Here is a 17322-nt window from a genome sequence, read left to right on the forward strand (position 1 = left end):
AAATAAGAACTTAGTCATAAATATTAGCAGAGGTTACAAAAGCCCACAGCCTGAAGAAATGCTGCTGAATCAACACGAAGTTAGGATGAAGGCTGATGAAGGCCACTGAGCGTGCTGCCATCAGGAACATCTCATCATTCTGATGCTGGCTAGTCAAATAACAGGTAACGTTTTCTGCTAATTGGTATATTTTAAAATCTAGCATAGATTTGAAAATAAATTAACATTTAGAAAAAAAGAAAGACAAAATTTACTCAGGGTAACAAGCGAAGTAGTAGAGAAAAATAATTTCACTCAAGGAATCCTTCCAAAATAAAAACCAAAGTCCTACTGAACCTGAAAATCCAATAGCCCCAATAGCGGGGGCTACAATATAACCTGTCAATATGTGTCCTGAATCTTTATCTGCAGAAGAAACCTGGAATAAAGTCATTAATGATGCAGTTTTACAGCCCCTAAGTTCCTAGACTCTAGCAGATGGCAAACAGTATGTACTTACAAGCCTTCCCTGAAGCCATCAATCAGCGCTTGGAAGAGAGGTTTATTGTGAGGAATTGTCTGGAGAATGTTCCCATCGGCAGTGACATACCCAATAGCCCACTGACCCAGACGAGTACAGCTCAGCCGGAAAATGTAACTGAGAACAGAGAGAAACAAAATCTTTAATATACATACTTGCAATAGGGTGGAAAGACAAGACAGAGACAAAAATCAAAAGGACCATCAATAATAGATTCTTTAATGGCTTCAGACCAAAAGCAAAAGACATATAAGCTCAATTCTTAAGTGGCTTGAAAGCATTTATCAAATCATAGTATCTGAATATGTCAATTCCTCTGATAAACAGATATCAATTCTGCCGCAGAAATGTGGTCACTGGGGAACTAGTAAAAGATCATGTTTCCTCTATTTCAGCAAAGGTCACAGGAGAATAAAGTTCAGGTGAATAAACCTCTTTGCTTCGTTGCACTGACCTGCCAGGTTTGTGAATGAATTTCTGGAGCCGAGCTTTCACTTCATCATATGTCAGGAAAGCCATGTAACCAGGATGAGTTACAGCAAGACTGTTCCAGTTCCTGAGCAAAGAAGACCAGGGCTAAGGAAACAAGAGATCAATCAGACCATTTGGCTCAAGACATACAACCAGCCTCAGAGCAATGAAGAGCAAAAGGAAAAGCAACCTGAATTCTCAATTATAAATTCTCCATTTAGTGTCACATATTTTCAATCATGTTGTTACTTTAAGGGAAGACAAACATGTTTGGGAAATAAGAACTCTGAAAAGCTAAGAAGAAAATTACACATGCTTATAGGGAGAAACTTAACTATACAAAATGAAATTCAGAAAATTTCCAAGCAGCTCTAACCAACAGTAGTGAGGCTAAACAACAAACAAAAACAGAGAAACAGGGCAAGGCCTAGATGTGCAAGTAAGAAGTTTCAAATAAAGGTTTACACAAGGTGGCATATACACCCATTGTTTTTAGAAAAAGAAAGAAGTGAGTTCTTTGTGGAGCATCAATACATCTCAATAGTAACAATCAAGAATTTCAATACCATAGGAGAAAAAGCTGGAAACATACATAAATGTTCAATAACAGAACTCACTAAATATATTATACCCATCTTTAGGATGTTCTACAACCATTAAAATGATGCAAAGAAGAATATTTAATAATAGAGAAAGATTATAAATGTGAGGGGAATAAAGCAGATTATATAGTTATTCTTTTTACAAAAAAAATTTGTATATATAAAATAGAGTAGTTTTAACCTTTTTTTTTTTGGCTATAGTTTCTAGAATGAATAAAATTATTTTCATAATAGGCAAAATCCCAAATGTCCAAATGTTATTTTTTAAAAAGGTTTCTCTTCAGAAAAATAGCAATAACTAGTTTAGCCAACGTTTTAGTATCCTACCTGAAAGAGTCGTGTAAAGATGTCGAATTCAAACACTGAAATATAATCATTGCAGGTCAGATCAATAGTGGATTTCAGAGCCATGGCCTCCAGCCCAGAACTGATGGGATGTACTTCATGAAGGGCCTGTCTGAAGCTCTTCCAAGGTACTATTGTCCTAGGATGGGAGTGGGGGTAGGAGAGAAGGCAGAGTGAGATAACAGATAATTTCAGGCATTGCTACATTCAAGGAAAAGAGAGCCACATTAAGCTCTCAATATCAATTTCAATTTTCTTAAAGAAGCTGAACTATATTTTACATTGAGAACAGAAAGGGCATAAATGATACATTTCTTAACTTTCTAATGAATAAATTAATAATAGAGACATCTTTTTCTACTTTTCTTCGGCAGAATGCTATAAGTTCATTCCCTTTCTCATCTTTCTTCAGACATTTGTTCTATTAGAAAGGCATTGAAAAGAGAGATAAGATTATCCTTTTTGTATAACAGATGTAATCTGTGTCCAGATCTTTACTAACTGAAAGCTTGTGTTTAACTTTTTAAAAGCACATAAAACACTCTGTGTTCTTTTGAGGAACCCACACTATCAAGGACTTCACTAGAGGAATATAGGCTTAAGGTACAGGAAGAACAGAGTTCTGATAGAGATGAAGAAGAAACTATTTAACATAAGAATGATTAAACCCCAGATATGGCTAGCAAAAGATATTGTGGGATTTCTATTTCTCAAGATCTTAAAAAATAAAATAAAATCTCATTGCCTTTGAAAAGTTTATGTATTCACCTGCCTGAAAGTAAGAGAACAAGTGGCGTTTCAAACTCTTTTCTAATGTAGCTAGTTATTAAGTTAAAGGAACAAAGTTAAACTCATTCCCATTCTCTTCAATTAAGTTTTTAAAAATCACTAATTATTCTATATTTAATGTTTAAACATGATTTTTTAAAATAAATCAAGCGTTTAACAAACTTCAAATCAATTTGTAGTATATACCTGAAACTAACTTAATAGTGTGCGTCAACTATATTTCAATTAAAAAGAAAGAAAGAAAGCATTTAAAGAGAGATTTACATTAGGATCTGTATATTCAACTGAAAAATTTTATTGTTTTCTACCTTTTCAGTTCTTTGAACCAAAATTTCAGGGGATATTCAAGAACATTTATATTAATACTTAGAAACATAAACTTGTCTCATAAATCTGTCTATATAATGTAAGGCTTCTGAATATCAAAAAGACAATATAACAAAGTGGAAAGACAAGCCGTAGACTAGGAGAAAATATCTCTAATGTAAGTGACTAACAAAGAGTTAGTATCTTAGAATAGGAAAAAGACAAACAACTCAATAGGAAAATGGGCAAGTCAGGAATAGGAATAGGAAGATCAGAATAAGACTCTTAATTGGTGACAAATGTGAAAAGGTGCTCAAGCTCCCTTGTCATTTAGGAATATAAAGCAAAATATGATACCAATTCATATCATCAGTGTTAGTCAAATTGCAGAGCTACTGGAACATGTGTGCACTACTTATAGGAATATAAACTGGTACAACCACTGTGGAAAGCAATTAGGCAATATTTGGCAAAGCAGAAGATGTGAAACCCCCTGACTCAGCAATCCCACTTCTAGGTATGTAACTATTGAGAAACTCTTGCATATGAAGACAAATACAATTTTGCTTTCTGCAGCACTGTTTTGCAATAGCAAATAGTTTGAAATGTAAATGTCCATTAACAGCATAATGGATGAGTAAAGAAAGAGAAGAGCATTCAGTCAAAGAGCGTGGGTTTCAACGGAACTGCAAAGGTTTATTTCTTTTAAAAAAAAAAAATCAGAGCAAAAAAAGGTTGGGAAGTAGGTACACATATATTACTTTTCTGTTTCCCATGTTTTAAATATTCCATCAATAAAAAACTAAACAAAAACCCAAAACACAAGCTTCAGTTCTTCATAGTTCAAATTCATTATTTTGAGTCTTACTTTTCCCCAAAAGCTTTCCTCCAAAATTCTGCAGCATCTGCTTTAGTAATCCGAAATGTGTCTCCTTGAAAGAGTCCACTTGGAAAGATTCCTTTTAGTTCTGCCAGCATGTGGCTGAAGATCAGGGACAGTTTGGTTAGGTTTCGCCTACAAATGATCAGAAGTGCAATGATTAAATGAACACATAAAATTATTTTTATTTTAAATGTGCTGAATTCACTACACCAGGTGTGTAATTTATAATGCAAGAAAGACTGCTGCATTCACTAGGTCTACTCCTTTCCCTCTGTTCAATGTTTTATGGTAAATAAGAAAAATTTAACAGAAATCTATTTTAAGACTTTTAATCTTAAATTAATCAGATCTAATAACTGAGCATAAACTTACATGAACAAACTTTCTTTTTTAGGATGACAGGTAAAGAGGACTCAACAAATACGTGTAAGAAGTTGTACACTGATATAACCATTCACTCACAAAAGAAATGTTAGGAAAGCAAAATATATTATTTCCTGCTTTGCATGAACTAATCTGGATGTTTAAATTACCATAATTCATCTAAATTAAAAATAAAGGCTTCCCTGGTGGCGCAGTGGTTAAGAATCCACCTGCCAATGCAGGGGGACACGGGTTCGAGCCCTGGTCTGGGAAGATCCCACATGCCGCGGAGCAACTAAGCCCGTGTGCCACAACTACTGAGCCGACATGCCACAACTACTGAAGCCCATGCACCTAGAGCCCGTGCTCTGCAACAAAGAGAAGCCACTGCAATGAGAAGCCCGTGCACCACAACGAATAGTAGCCCCTGCTCACCCCAACTAGAGGAAGCCCGCACGCGCAGCAATGAAGACCCAACACAGCCAAAGATAAAATTAATTTTTTTAAAAGTCAATTTTTGTCACACAAGGGGACTATGAAATTTCAATTCATGATCAATTTTATTGCCTAAAAATTCTCTTTAATACAGATAGATTTTTCTCTTTTAATGCTATACTGGAGGGTCACCACTAGTCCCATCTTTGTCTTTCCTGGATAAAATGCTGCACTAAGTCCCTATAGCCCTAACTTTTCTGCAAAACACTGCTGAAATCTTTCTAATCAGCTTTTCCACAAATCAGCTTCAGTTTTTTGATATTTGTCTTCCTGTACTTGTATCAAGTTATATTCTTTCTAGTTTCCTATTTCTGAAAGCACCTACAGAAGTGATAAAATTAATATTCTTTGAAGACAGTCTAAAATAATTCATATGCTAAATAGCTCAAGTAAGATAAAAAATACAAGCACTTATCCAATCCCTAAACTCCATTAACTGTTTTCCTCCTGGTACTTTGAGAGCCTTCAATTATTGCTGGTTAGGACTTTTACTATTTTACCAAAGAGGAAACAAAAATAGAAACTATCGAGAATATATCACAGATAACATGATAGAAAATCTGCAAAGCACAAATTAGTCCCAATGACTTCCCAAAGACTTCTGCAGGACACCAGACTGCACTCAATATTTATATAATATTTTGCCAAATGTTAATCCTTAAAGATAAGCAGGAGAGAGTCCATTATTCCCTTAGGATATGCTAAGCTGTTGAGAACCTACTATGTGTAAAGAGCTATGCTAAACAGTATAGCAGAAAAACGTGTATCAGAGAAAATACTGGGTTGGCCAAAAAGTACCTTCGGTTTTTTAAGTAAAAATAAAAGACACATTTTTCATTTTCACCAAGAACTTTATTGAACAATGTATTCACCCTTTTGTTCCACTACCTTCTGCCATTTTTCAGGCAACTTCATAATTCCATCTTCCCGAAACTTTTTATCTTTTTGAGCAAAGAACTGTTCTAGGTGCCTTTTACAGTCTTTCAGGGAATTGAAATTTTTCCATTAAGAGAATTTTGTAAAGACCGAAATAAATGGAAATCCGAAGGTGCAATGTCTGGTGAATACGGCGGATGAATCAGAACTTCCCAGCCACGCTGTAACAGTTTTTGCCTGGTCATCAAAGAAACATGCGGTCTTGCCTTATCCTGATGGAAGATTATGTGCTTTCTGTTGACTAATTCTGGACGCTTTTTGTCGAGTGCCGCTTTCAGTTGGTCTAATTGGGAGCAGTACTTGTTGGAATTAATCGTTTGGTTTTCCAGAAGGAGCTCATAATAGAGGACTCCCTTCCAATCCCACCATATACACATCACCTTCTTTGGATGAAGAGCAGCCTTTGGTGTGGTTGGTGGAGGTTCATTTCGCTTGCCCCACAATCTCTTCCATTCCACACTATTGTACAGTATCCACTTTTCATCGCCCGTCACAATTTGTTTTAAAAATGGAATGTTTCATTATGTTTCAGTAGAGAATCGCATGCGGAAATATGGTCAAGAAGGTTTTCTTCGCTTAACTTATTTGGAACCCAAACATCAAAGCGATTCACATAACCAAGGTGGTGCAAATGATTTTCAACGCTTGATTTGGATATTTTGAGCATGTCGGCTATCTCCCACCAGGTATAACATTCATTGTTCTCAATTAATGTCTCGATTTGATCGCTATCAACTTCAACTGGTCTACCCGACCACAGAGCATCATCCAGCGAGAAATCTCCAGCATGAAACTTCACAAACCACTTTCGACACGTTCGATCAGTTACAGCACCTTCTCCACACACTGCACAAATCTTTTGTGCATTTCAGTTGTGTTTTTACCTTTCTTGAAACAATAAAGCATAATATGCTGAAAATTTTGCTTTTTTTCTTCCATCTTCAATATTAAAATGACTACACAAAAATTCACCAATTTTGATAAGTCTTTTTTTAAATGCACACTGATATGACAGCTGTCACATACAACCTAACAAAATTGTTTTGAATGAAGTTAAAGACAACCAAGTGCTACTAGAGCCATCTTATGGAAAAAACTGAACGAAACTTTTGGCCCACATAATACATATATCATACTCCCAAGGTTACAACAGAACTCTTTCTGCAAGAAACAGGTTTGAATCTTACTTCTTCCTGAAAATGCCTTTCCTTAGTCGCTCCAATGTCACCCTCTCTTGGTTCTCCTACTTGCTTTTGTTCTTCCTTTGGCTATTCTTTCTATTCTCCTAACATAACTATTTCCCAAGAATTTGCTCTTCATCATTTTCCTTTCTTTCCCTCTTGACTCTTCCTTTGCAATCTCAAGGCTTCAAAAACTGCTTTGCAGGGGCTTCCCTGGTGGCGCAGTGGTTGAGAGTCCGCCTGCCGATGCAGGGGACACGGGTTCGTGCCCCGGTCCGGGAAGATCCCACATGCCGCGGAGCGACTGGGCCCGTGAGCCATGGCCGCTGGGCCTGCGCGTCCGGAGCCTGTGCTCTGCAACGGGAGAGGCCACAACAGTGAGAGGCCCGCGTACCGCAAAAAAAAAAAAAAAAAAAAACTGCTTTGCAAAAGATTCCCAAATCTTAGGCCTTAGTAGCTTTCCAACTGCCTACTGCATTTCTCCATTCAAACGCTAGCACCACAAAGCAACACATTCAAGATTAAACTAACCTTCCTTGGGGATTGGGGTGGGGGTGGGGCGGTAATAACAGATTTTGGGAATTTGGGATTAACAGATACACACTACTACATACAAAATAGATAAACAACAAGGACCTACTGTATAGCACAGGGAACTATATTCAATATCTTGTAATAACCTATAATAGAAAAGAATATGAAAAAGAATATATATATACAACTGAATCACTTTGCTATACACCTGAAACACTGTAAATCAACTCTACTTCAATTTAAAAAAACAAATTTGTTAATTGGAATTAAATAAATATACTTCTAAAAAATAAATAAACTAACCTTCTTTCTCAAACCTGCTCTTTCTTCATGTGCTCTATTTTCTGTATTTAATGACAACGCCATCTTACTTCCCACAAATTCAGAACCTTAGAGTCAGTCATCTTAGCTGCCTCCATTTTCTTTATTCTCCACATCTGACTTGTCAATTTGCTAATCATTTGTTGCCAAGCCTACCTTTGAATTTGTATTAGTGTTCTAATAGGCACTCCTTGCTGCCTGCGCCTACCTACTCCATAATTCAAACTTCCATCTTCAGTCTACTCCTATGCACGTTCAACCATACCACATATAACTGCCTTTCAAGGAGGGGGGGAGGAAAACAATTTCTACAGCACCAGTGGGACAAAATCCAAACTCAACTTTGATTTTTAGACTTTCCACTAACCTGGGTCTAACCTACCTTTATAACTAATTTCACTAGTATATTCTACTCAAACTGAACGTTTTACCTCTTCTTATACATACTACCCTTATTCACTTTTGCACCTCTGAACCACTGCTTATTTGTTCCTTAGTCTGCAAAAGACCCAGCTTAACTGTCATTTCCTAAGAAGCCAGCTAGAAGTAATAAACCTCTAAAATACCCCCAGTATTTTCACTGAAGTTCTCTTATGTCATCTGAACACATCTTGTACTACAGTTATTTGTGTACGAGGGATGAATTCATTTCTGATATATATTTATAACCCTTTGGCATCTGGCATAATTTCTAACCTTTATTATACCTTTAGAAAACATCTGACTGCATACTGTGTGCTAGGCACTAGGGATGGATACAACAATGCAACAAAACAAAATTCCTGCTTTTATAGCATTCACATTCCCATGGTAGAGTATCAGGTAGTAGAAGAAAAAGGCTTTGAAGAAAAACAAAGGAGGGTATGAGAAGAGAGGCATGTTAAGATTGCCGTTTTAGAGGGAGTGGTCTTAGGAACCTCTCTTATTGTTGATTTTTAAGCCAATTCTGAAGAGAAGGCAGAGAGCGAGTCTTTGGATGACTGGGCCATGTCAGCATATTTGACTCTTTAAATAATTTTCCCCTGAGAATCTACCAGGTATCCAGTACTATGCTAGATCAGAGATAAAATATACATATCAAAATATAATGGACAAAAAGTTTTAATTTGTGAAGTAAGCCACAAAAAGGTGAAAGTTATTGACCGCAAAGATGTAATGTCACCAGGTGCCTAAGAGCAATTTGAAGTGCTGACTGAAATAGTTACTGAAAATCAATTTAAGACATTTTCATACTCAAGGATGCATCCCCCAAAAAGCCAGCTTACATTTCTTAAAACCACCAGAGATGTGCACTGTAAGCATCACACTTCTTAAAACGAAAAAAAAGAATCTACAAAAGCCCATGGGTCAGGGTATTTTGTAAGTGGTCCAAGTTTAAATTCTGTTTCAATAACATTTTAAGGCCTTAGGCTTATGGCTCAGTGTCTACAGTGTATAGGGCAGAATTTAATCAGCAAAATCTGTCTAAACATGTAAACTTAGAACAATGAGGCATGATAGATATTTGGGCTTATTACAAGTAAGCAATACATTTCAACATTCTGTCAGCAGTTACTTCAATGCATACAATATGTTCTAACATTTCTCCAAATATCCACAAAGAAACACAATTGTTCTATTCTTTGTAAATGCCCTGAAGACAAAACTTTTCTTTCTCTGAGTAGCAGCAAGTAGGATCAATACAAGCCTTTCTTTAACTCAGTATTTGAAGAAGGTAATTTTTACTACCTTTCACGTTAACCATCTACATCTAAGTAACTGCAAATTCTACTCTATAGCTTCCACCTTGCCTTCTCTTGTCCTCTCACAACTTCCCCATAATCAAATGCTGATTCAGTATGCAGTGTCAATTTTTAAAAAGGTTCAAGACTGGTGTGAGTTATTTTCCCCCTACCTCAGGTCCTACTCTAAAAGCCAATGTACCTCTGTACCTCAGGCCTAAAGTAATGGTATACATTTTCTTGTGCATAATTTCAGCTAGTAAGGGACTAAGATTTATATGTCACTAATATTTAAGTATATAAAAATTAAATGCACAATTATAGCTTCTGTTTCAGCTTCAAAAGTAGAAAGATAAATATAACCTGATAGAAACCACAATCACCATTTCTATAGAGCAAGCAAGACAGTGTGGGAAAGTAGCCTTTATATGAATATGAGATAAACAGAAAACTCCTCAGATGATGCCAACCAATGCATTTTCTATTACACAAAATACTGAAAAACAAGCTGCCTTGTAACTCTTGGCCACAAAGTACCTTGCAGAGAAAGAGGAAATAGAAAAAAGAACATAGTATGGGGAGATATATTAACCCTCTATATTAAAATGTATTTATTAATGTTTAAGACAAGTACGGAGAGTAGTACCACTCTTTTTTGTTTTAATGAGAATGTTCCATCGCTTAGAAGTACAATAAAAGTTTCAAGAAGAAAAAGACTGTTGAGAAATGAATATTAAGAGACTGAGATCTTCTTGGACTTCCCTGGTGGCGCAGTGGTTAAGAATCCGCCTGCCAATGCAGGGGACACGGGTTCAAGCCCTGGTCCGGGAAGATCCCACATGCAGTGGAGCAACTAAGCCTGTGCGCCACAACTACGCCCGTGCGCCACAATTACTGAGCTTGTGCTCTAGAGCCCGCAAGCCACAACTACTGAGCCCACGTGCCACAACTACTGAAGCCTGCACGCCTTACAGCCCGTGCTCGGCAACAAGAGAAGCCACCGCAATGAGAAGCCTGCACACCCCATGAAGAGCAGCCTCTGATCGCCACAAGTAGAGAAAGCCTGCGTGCAGCAACGAAGACCAACGCAGCCAAAAATAAATAAATAAATTTATTTATTTAAAAAAAGAGAGAGAGGTTGAGATCTTCTAGAAAAATATTAAATGATGACTTACAAAACAATCAGTCCAATGTATTCATAAAGATATTCTCACTTATGGTTACTTTTTCTGAAACTCCATTTTGACAGTCAGAGATAAATTCTATAACTGACAAGCATGCTCTGTTTATTCTTTCTACAAAGGAGTACCTGAAAATATATATAATAATAGTCAAGACGACTAGAAATCTAAAATGTATTTCCTGGTCTAGCATTAATTTATTGTGTCCTGTGACGTTATTTAAACTCTCTGGGCCTCCATTGATTCCAATGTAACATAAGGAAGCTGGAACCAATTACTCTTAAAGATATCTTTCCATTTATAAAAATGTATAAATTTATGCTATATCACTGATTTGAAACTGGAAAAGAAACCTTAACTTCAGCAGTTTATTTTCATAATATTGAAGAAGACATGAGAGAAAGAAAGCTAGCACTTTATCCTTATGTGACAGGCTAGAAATTATGTCAAGAAATAATAATTTTTAAAAGTATATTTTATTTCTGCCTGCAAAGAATTTAAATAAACTTATATCTTATGGAATTTAAATGAACAGTTAATTGTATGAACCATATACGGGGATAAATTAAAATACTGTTATCTACTCGTAACACTAGGGATCTGGCTAAATTCCAGAATCTGTAGTGAATTATTTTACTCAAAGAATTTTATCATTTCTGAAGAAATAACATGGAAACATCAAAAATCATCTCAGCTATATGAAAATACTATCACATGTGAAAATGGTTCAAACACTCAGAAATCTTTTTGATTTTTAAAAAGAGAAGAAAGTGGAGCTTTCCTTTTGAAAACAATAATTTAGTTAATATGTATATAGTTATTATAAAATTCTTCCAATTTCTGTTTGACTTTTATAATAAAAAAATTTTATAATAAAACATTGGGGGAAAACCCCAATAATCTATTTTAATAATATCTGTAGACCCAATGATCCTGTACTTCCCCGCAGGTAAATTTCAGAATGATTAACACAATACAATGATTGACAGACAAACTGCACAACATTATACAATGCCATTTTGGAGCTGTAAAATATTTCCCAAATGAGGTCACAATATAACTCACTCTTTGCCATTCAGCCATGGTGTGGGCTGTAAAACCTACATAAATGATGATAAATAATTATACTGCTTAATAGTGAAGTGATCAATGTTTTTAAGTATTTCATTTACTGGTACTATTTCAGTGATAACTGTGCTGCTTTTTCTATTCATTAAACTCCAAAACCTTATATGCAAACACTAGTGTCATCCAAAGAATGCTGAGTGAGAACATACTGAGATGACATTTATAACTCAATAGCAGCGTCCTCTGCTCACAGTAATCAGCTTTAAAAATAGATACAACGGAACTTCTTTCAACAAAGCTTCACAGGAAGTCAATGAAGTACTGTTTAACTCGTATCTGCTTAAGCTGCTAAAAAAAAAAAGAGGGGTGTCGAGGCAAAAAGCATCACCTATTCAAAAAAATTCTAAGCCAATATATCTAAAAATATCAATGGCCTTTTTCACTAACCATATTAAGTATATTTGATAATATACTAATGGTCCTGCTTCTGAGACCCCCAAGTTACATGGTAACAGATTACAACATTATCATTCAGAGCATTTTGAGCTGTTTCATAGAATTTTAAACCTAAAGAAACATGAATCTAATTCACCAGATAAAAGGGAAGGCAGCAGCCCACATGAGAATCTCCAACATGCCCCTCATACTTCTATCAGATTAATCTTAAAACACAGACTCAATCTCCTTAATCCTTCTACACCAAAATCCTCAATGACTTGCCAATAACCACCAAAAAAGTTCAAGTTGCTCTGCTTGTAAGTCAAAGCACTCACAATATGGTCCTGATTCACCTTTCTAGACAGATACTACTCAATATTTCCCAAAACATTCTATACTTTCCAGGCCCCAGGCCTTCAGTGATGGTGTTACATCAGTAATATACGTCCTCTCCTTCTCTAATAGTTAACATTAAGAGCTTACTGTGTATCAGATACTTTGTTAAGCTACATGTATACCTCATTTAATTCTCATAATAATGCTTTGAAATAGAAATTACTAATCCTATTTTACAAGGAGAAACAAAGACTTAGTGACATCAAATAACCTGCCCAAGGTCACAGAGCAAATAAGTGGCAGGGCAGGTCTGTGATTCAAGAGCCCAGGCTTGCTGGTATGATACGTATTTCCTTTCCAATGACTATAGTTACCTAAGTCCTGCCCATTCAAAATTCATTTTAAATGCTATCTTCTTGGTGTGGACGCTGGGGGGGCGGGGGGCGGGCAGGGAAGGATTCCCAGTCTTCATTCAATGTCTACTTTCAAACTCAGACACCCCACACCCACAGCCCTACAGCATCTTGCTCACACTCTGTACTGGCTTCATCATGGTCTACTTTGTATCAGTTGTCCTATTCCCCAGCTGGATGACAACTCCTTAAGGGCAGGGGCAGTGAAGGTACCTTACACACTCTATGCCCTGCAGTGGCGAGCACACTGCCTTGCACTTAAGAGACATTCAATACATTTATAGACTTGAAAAATATTACTTATTTGTTAAATAAACTTTTTATTTTGGAATTTTAGAGTTACAGAAAAGTTGCAAAGATAGTACAAAGCATTCCCATATACCCCTCATTCAGCTCTGGTTTCCCTTAATATATTACTGTCGTACATTTGCCAAAGCTAAGAAACCAACATCAGTACAGTGCTATTAATTAAACCCTAGACTTTATTCAGGTTTCACCAGTTTTTTCCATTAACGTCCTTAACTATCCTGGGATCCAATCTAGGATACTACATTATATTTATTCGTCACATCTCCTTAGTCTCCCCTGGTCTGTAATAGCTTCTTAGTCTTTCCTTGTTTTTCATGACCTCAATAGTTTTGAGGAGTACTGGGGTTAGGTATTTTGTAGAACGTGTCTCAATATGTAAAGCTGATGTTTTTCTCATGCTCTGACTGGGGTTATGAGTTTATGGACACAATATCACAGAAGTGAAGTGCCTATCTCAACACATCATATTGGAGGGTACATGAAGTCCACATGACATCACTAGTGATGTTAACCTTGACCACCTGGTTAAGGCAGTAAGTATTTGCCATGCTTCTCCATTGTAGTCACTACTGGAAAAGATTTATTGTTTCACAGATATATTCCTTCTTTCCTAACTCATGTAAAACAGATCACTTACACCCAAGTCAGTATTTTTTTTTTTTTTTTTTTTTTTTTTTGCGGTACGCGGGCCTCTCACTGTTGTGGCCTCTCCTGTTGCGGAGCACAGGCTCCAGACGCGCAGGCTCAGTGGCCATGGCTCACGGGCCCAGCCGCTCCGCGGCATGTGGGATCCTCCCGGACCGGGGCACGAACCCGCGTCCCCTGCATCGGCAGGCGGGCTCTCAACCACTGCGCCACCAGGGAAGCCCAAGTCAGTATTTTTAAATGATTAATGTGATACATTCTCATTAAAGCACACACCATAGAGACATAATATTTATAAGTTAATACCTTTGGTTTTAGTGTGGTTGGAAAAAAACAAAAATAGCTTAAAACTCATTGTGAACATTCAGCAAATGTTCACTAAGTTACATTAACTTATGGCACTATCATCATTATTTCCTAAAGAGTTCAAGAATATAATCAGACTTCTCTATATTTCAAAACAACCTTTGAATTTACTCAACCCAAGTTCTGAAAGACAGCTATGTAAGTTACATGCACTGGAGAATCTGTCTGCAGCTAAAAGCATATTAACCCTGAGAACTGATTACTATTTCTCTATACCAGTTCCTTAAAGAACATACAGGCACATCAGTAACATAATACAGAAATCTCCAAAACTTCTCATACCCTCCCCCCAACAAATGACAAAAACCACCAAGCACTTTTCAGAAGTTTTATCCTGTGAACTTAAAAAATAAACTTAAAAGTATATAGATACATAGACAGACAAAGAAAATTATATACCGAGCAAGAGACAGCTCTAATACAATCTAATCAAGTATACAGAAAGTATATCTAATTATCATTAATTATTTAACTCCTGAGTATATGACATATCAGACATCCATTTCCATTTAAATATACTGTTTCAAAAAATATATATATATATATACTGTTTCTCTGAACAAACACAGAGTAGCTACTAAACTTTGTTATTCTCAAAACTTGGGAAAGATAATGAAATTTTCTATATCTATCTGCATCTCCTCTGTTTGGAGGCATCAATACCAGAAAAGTCTTCATCACTGCCATTTTCTTCAATATATTTTCCATGAAAAATAATCTTCCTCAAGTTCAAGATTCTATGTCTCTGTAAAACTCTGGTATTAGCATTTTACTTATTTAGTTAGTATTTAATTAGTAGTATTTTTATCAAATTCAACATACTTTTATTAAAAAGCTATAAATAAAGACATCAGATAACACAGGAAAGAAGGTGTTCCTGGCCCTGACTAGTTATCAAAGCAGACTCACATTTAGGCAGACTTTGGTGAGTGCAAGAGTGAAGTATCCATAAAAACAAGGAGTCACAAGAGCATGGGTAGGAGAAGCACTAATTAAAACTAGTATAATTCAGGAGGCTTCTTGGATTTTAAAGAAATAGATGGGATTTCAACAGACAATATGGAAGGGAAAGGGATTCTAAGCCAAGGGAATGACCAAAGCAAAGGCTCAGTAGAAGAAAGTTCAGGGACTCGAAAATAAACGGACATGGCTAGAATGTAGAATCATGGTAGCATAGGATAAAACTGAATAACACAAGCAGGACTCAAAATGTAGAGATTTAACTACCGGGGTGAGAGGTATTACAAACGCAGCAGGAAGTCATTAAGGGTTTGGAACTGGGGAGTGACATCGAATCTGTTTCGAGGCCATAAATGACAGCAAGCAGTATGAAAGATGAAACAGTGAGGACACGACAAAAGCAAAAAGCTCAATCAGGATGGTACTGCAGTAGAAAGGTAATGGGAGCCCGAACACGGGCAGTAAAATAAGACAGATTTGAGAGATACTGGAGAAGCAAAACCAAGCAGATGAGACGACTGAGTAGGAGAGCGGAGATGATGAACCTGAAACTGAGCCTGAGCAGCTGAGAGTAGGGTCTTAAAATATATATATATTAATAAAGCTAATACATTTAAAGGGCTTACTATGTGTCAGGCATTTTATATTTTTTATTATTTAATTAATTTTCATTCACAATCCTCTAAGATTGATTCTATTATCCTCACTTTATAGATTAACAAACCTCAGCTGAAAGAAATTAACCCAAGACTCAATCTCAGTAACTCACACCTGTCACCACTACATAATATTAACTGAGGGACCTCAGAAGAGGAAGTTGGTTTGCTAATGAAGAGGATACATTCAATGTTCAGACATGCCGAGTGTGAGATGTCTGAAAGATAATAATATGGCATGTCTAGCAGGCAGCTTGGGAAAGAGGAGCAAGTAGGGAAACAGATTTGTGAAATCATGTATAAGACTGTTGACACTGTTGGGAATGACCTGTCTGCTAATTCCCTCACACAGGATAATCAAAATGAAATAGAATTTTTACCAAATCATGTTGCACACCTTAACCTTAAATAATGCTGTAAGCCAATTATATCTCAATAAAATTTTAAAAATTAAAAAGAGGGACTTCCCTGGCGGTCCAGTGGTTAAGATTCCACTCTCCCAATGCAGGGAGCGTAGGTTCGATCCCTGGTCAGGGAACTAAGATCCCGCATGCCACGCTGTGTGGCCAAGAAAAAAGAAAATTAAAAAGAAACTGAAGTACAGTTTTGAAAAGATTTGGAATTTCTCCCTTTGGGAGTAGGGGGGTAGGTAGTATGATGGAGTCAGAAAAGGACAGGAGTGGCAGGCTTCTCTTATTTAAAAACAAAACCATGTGGGGCTTCCCTGGTGGCGCAGTGGTTGAGAGTCCGCCTGCCGATGCATGGGACGCGGGTTCGTGCCCCGGTCCGGGAAGATCCCACATGCCGCGGAGCGGCTGGGCCCGTGAGCCATGGCCGCTGAGTCTGCGTTTCCGGAGCCTGTGCTCCACAACAGGAGAGGCCACGGTAGTGAGAGGCCCGTGTACCACAAAAAACAAAACAAAACAAAACAAAACCATGTGAAAAATATTTGGAAACACTGGGCAATCAATGTTCTAAGTGTGCTATATTCACCTTTATAAGAATATAGTGCTAATTTTCTTAGTTTTTCTCACATGAGGCAGAATTAATGCCACTCTTTGAGACCCAATCTTTGTTTCTCCGTATCTTCTATGCAGATGAAACACACTGAGTTGATGAAAACGCATTGAGTTTCTTAACACTTCTTCAAAGATTCTCAAATGTTAGGGCTTCTAACACCTATTCAGCGGTATTTATCATACTTCCCAGCAGGAAAACTTATATGGAACTTAAGTATTAGAGGCACTGTGCAAAAGTAAACAACATTTACTGTGTTTACTACTCAGTAAAGTAAAACTCGTGATAAAATTTCAATTATTGTCAAAGGAGCAGAGGTATATTCATGAATGGGGGAAAATAAAGCATAAGAATATATAAAAAATGGAGAAAAATCATAAATGTATCTTGACTTGAATACAAGAAATTTAAAAGCTTCATAAGAGTTCCAAATTAAACCTCTCATGACGAATTTGTAAAAATCTTC

The 17322-nt window shown here is 36.7% G+C and overlaps 1 protein-coding gene across 1 annotated transcript in view; it reads right to left on the bottom strand.

The window, feature by feature from the left end:
* The window catches only part of CBL (Cbl proto-oncogene), an 83036-nt gene that overhangs the window by 26221 nt on the left and 39493 nt on the right, over window positions 1-17322 (bottom strand). The window contains exons 3-6 of the mRNA XM_082660321.1: window positions 3902-4048; window positions 1921-2077; window positions 975-1096; window positions 500-637 (exon numbers count right to left, since the gene is read on the bottom strand). Of these exons, the coding sequence (XP_082516447.1) occupies window positions 500-637; window positions 975-1096; window positions 1921-2077; window positions 3902-4048 (564 nt within the window). The remainder of the gene's footprint in view (window positions 1-499; window positions 638-974; window positions 1097-1920; window positions 2078-3901; window positions 4049-17322) is intronic.

This window comes from Grampus griseus, assembly GCF_964374135.1.
Source record: "Grampus griseus genome assembly, chromosome: 8".
Taxonomy (NCBI): domain Eukaryota; kingdom Metazoa; phylum Chordata; class Mammalia; order Artiodactyla; family Delphinidae; genus Grampus; species Grampus griseus.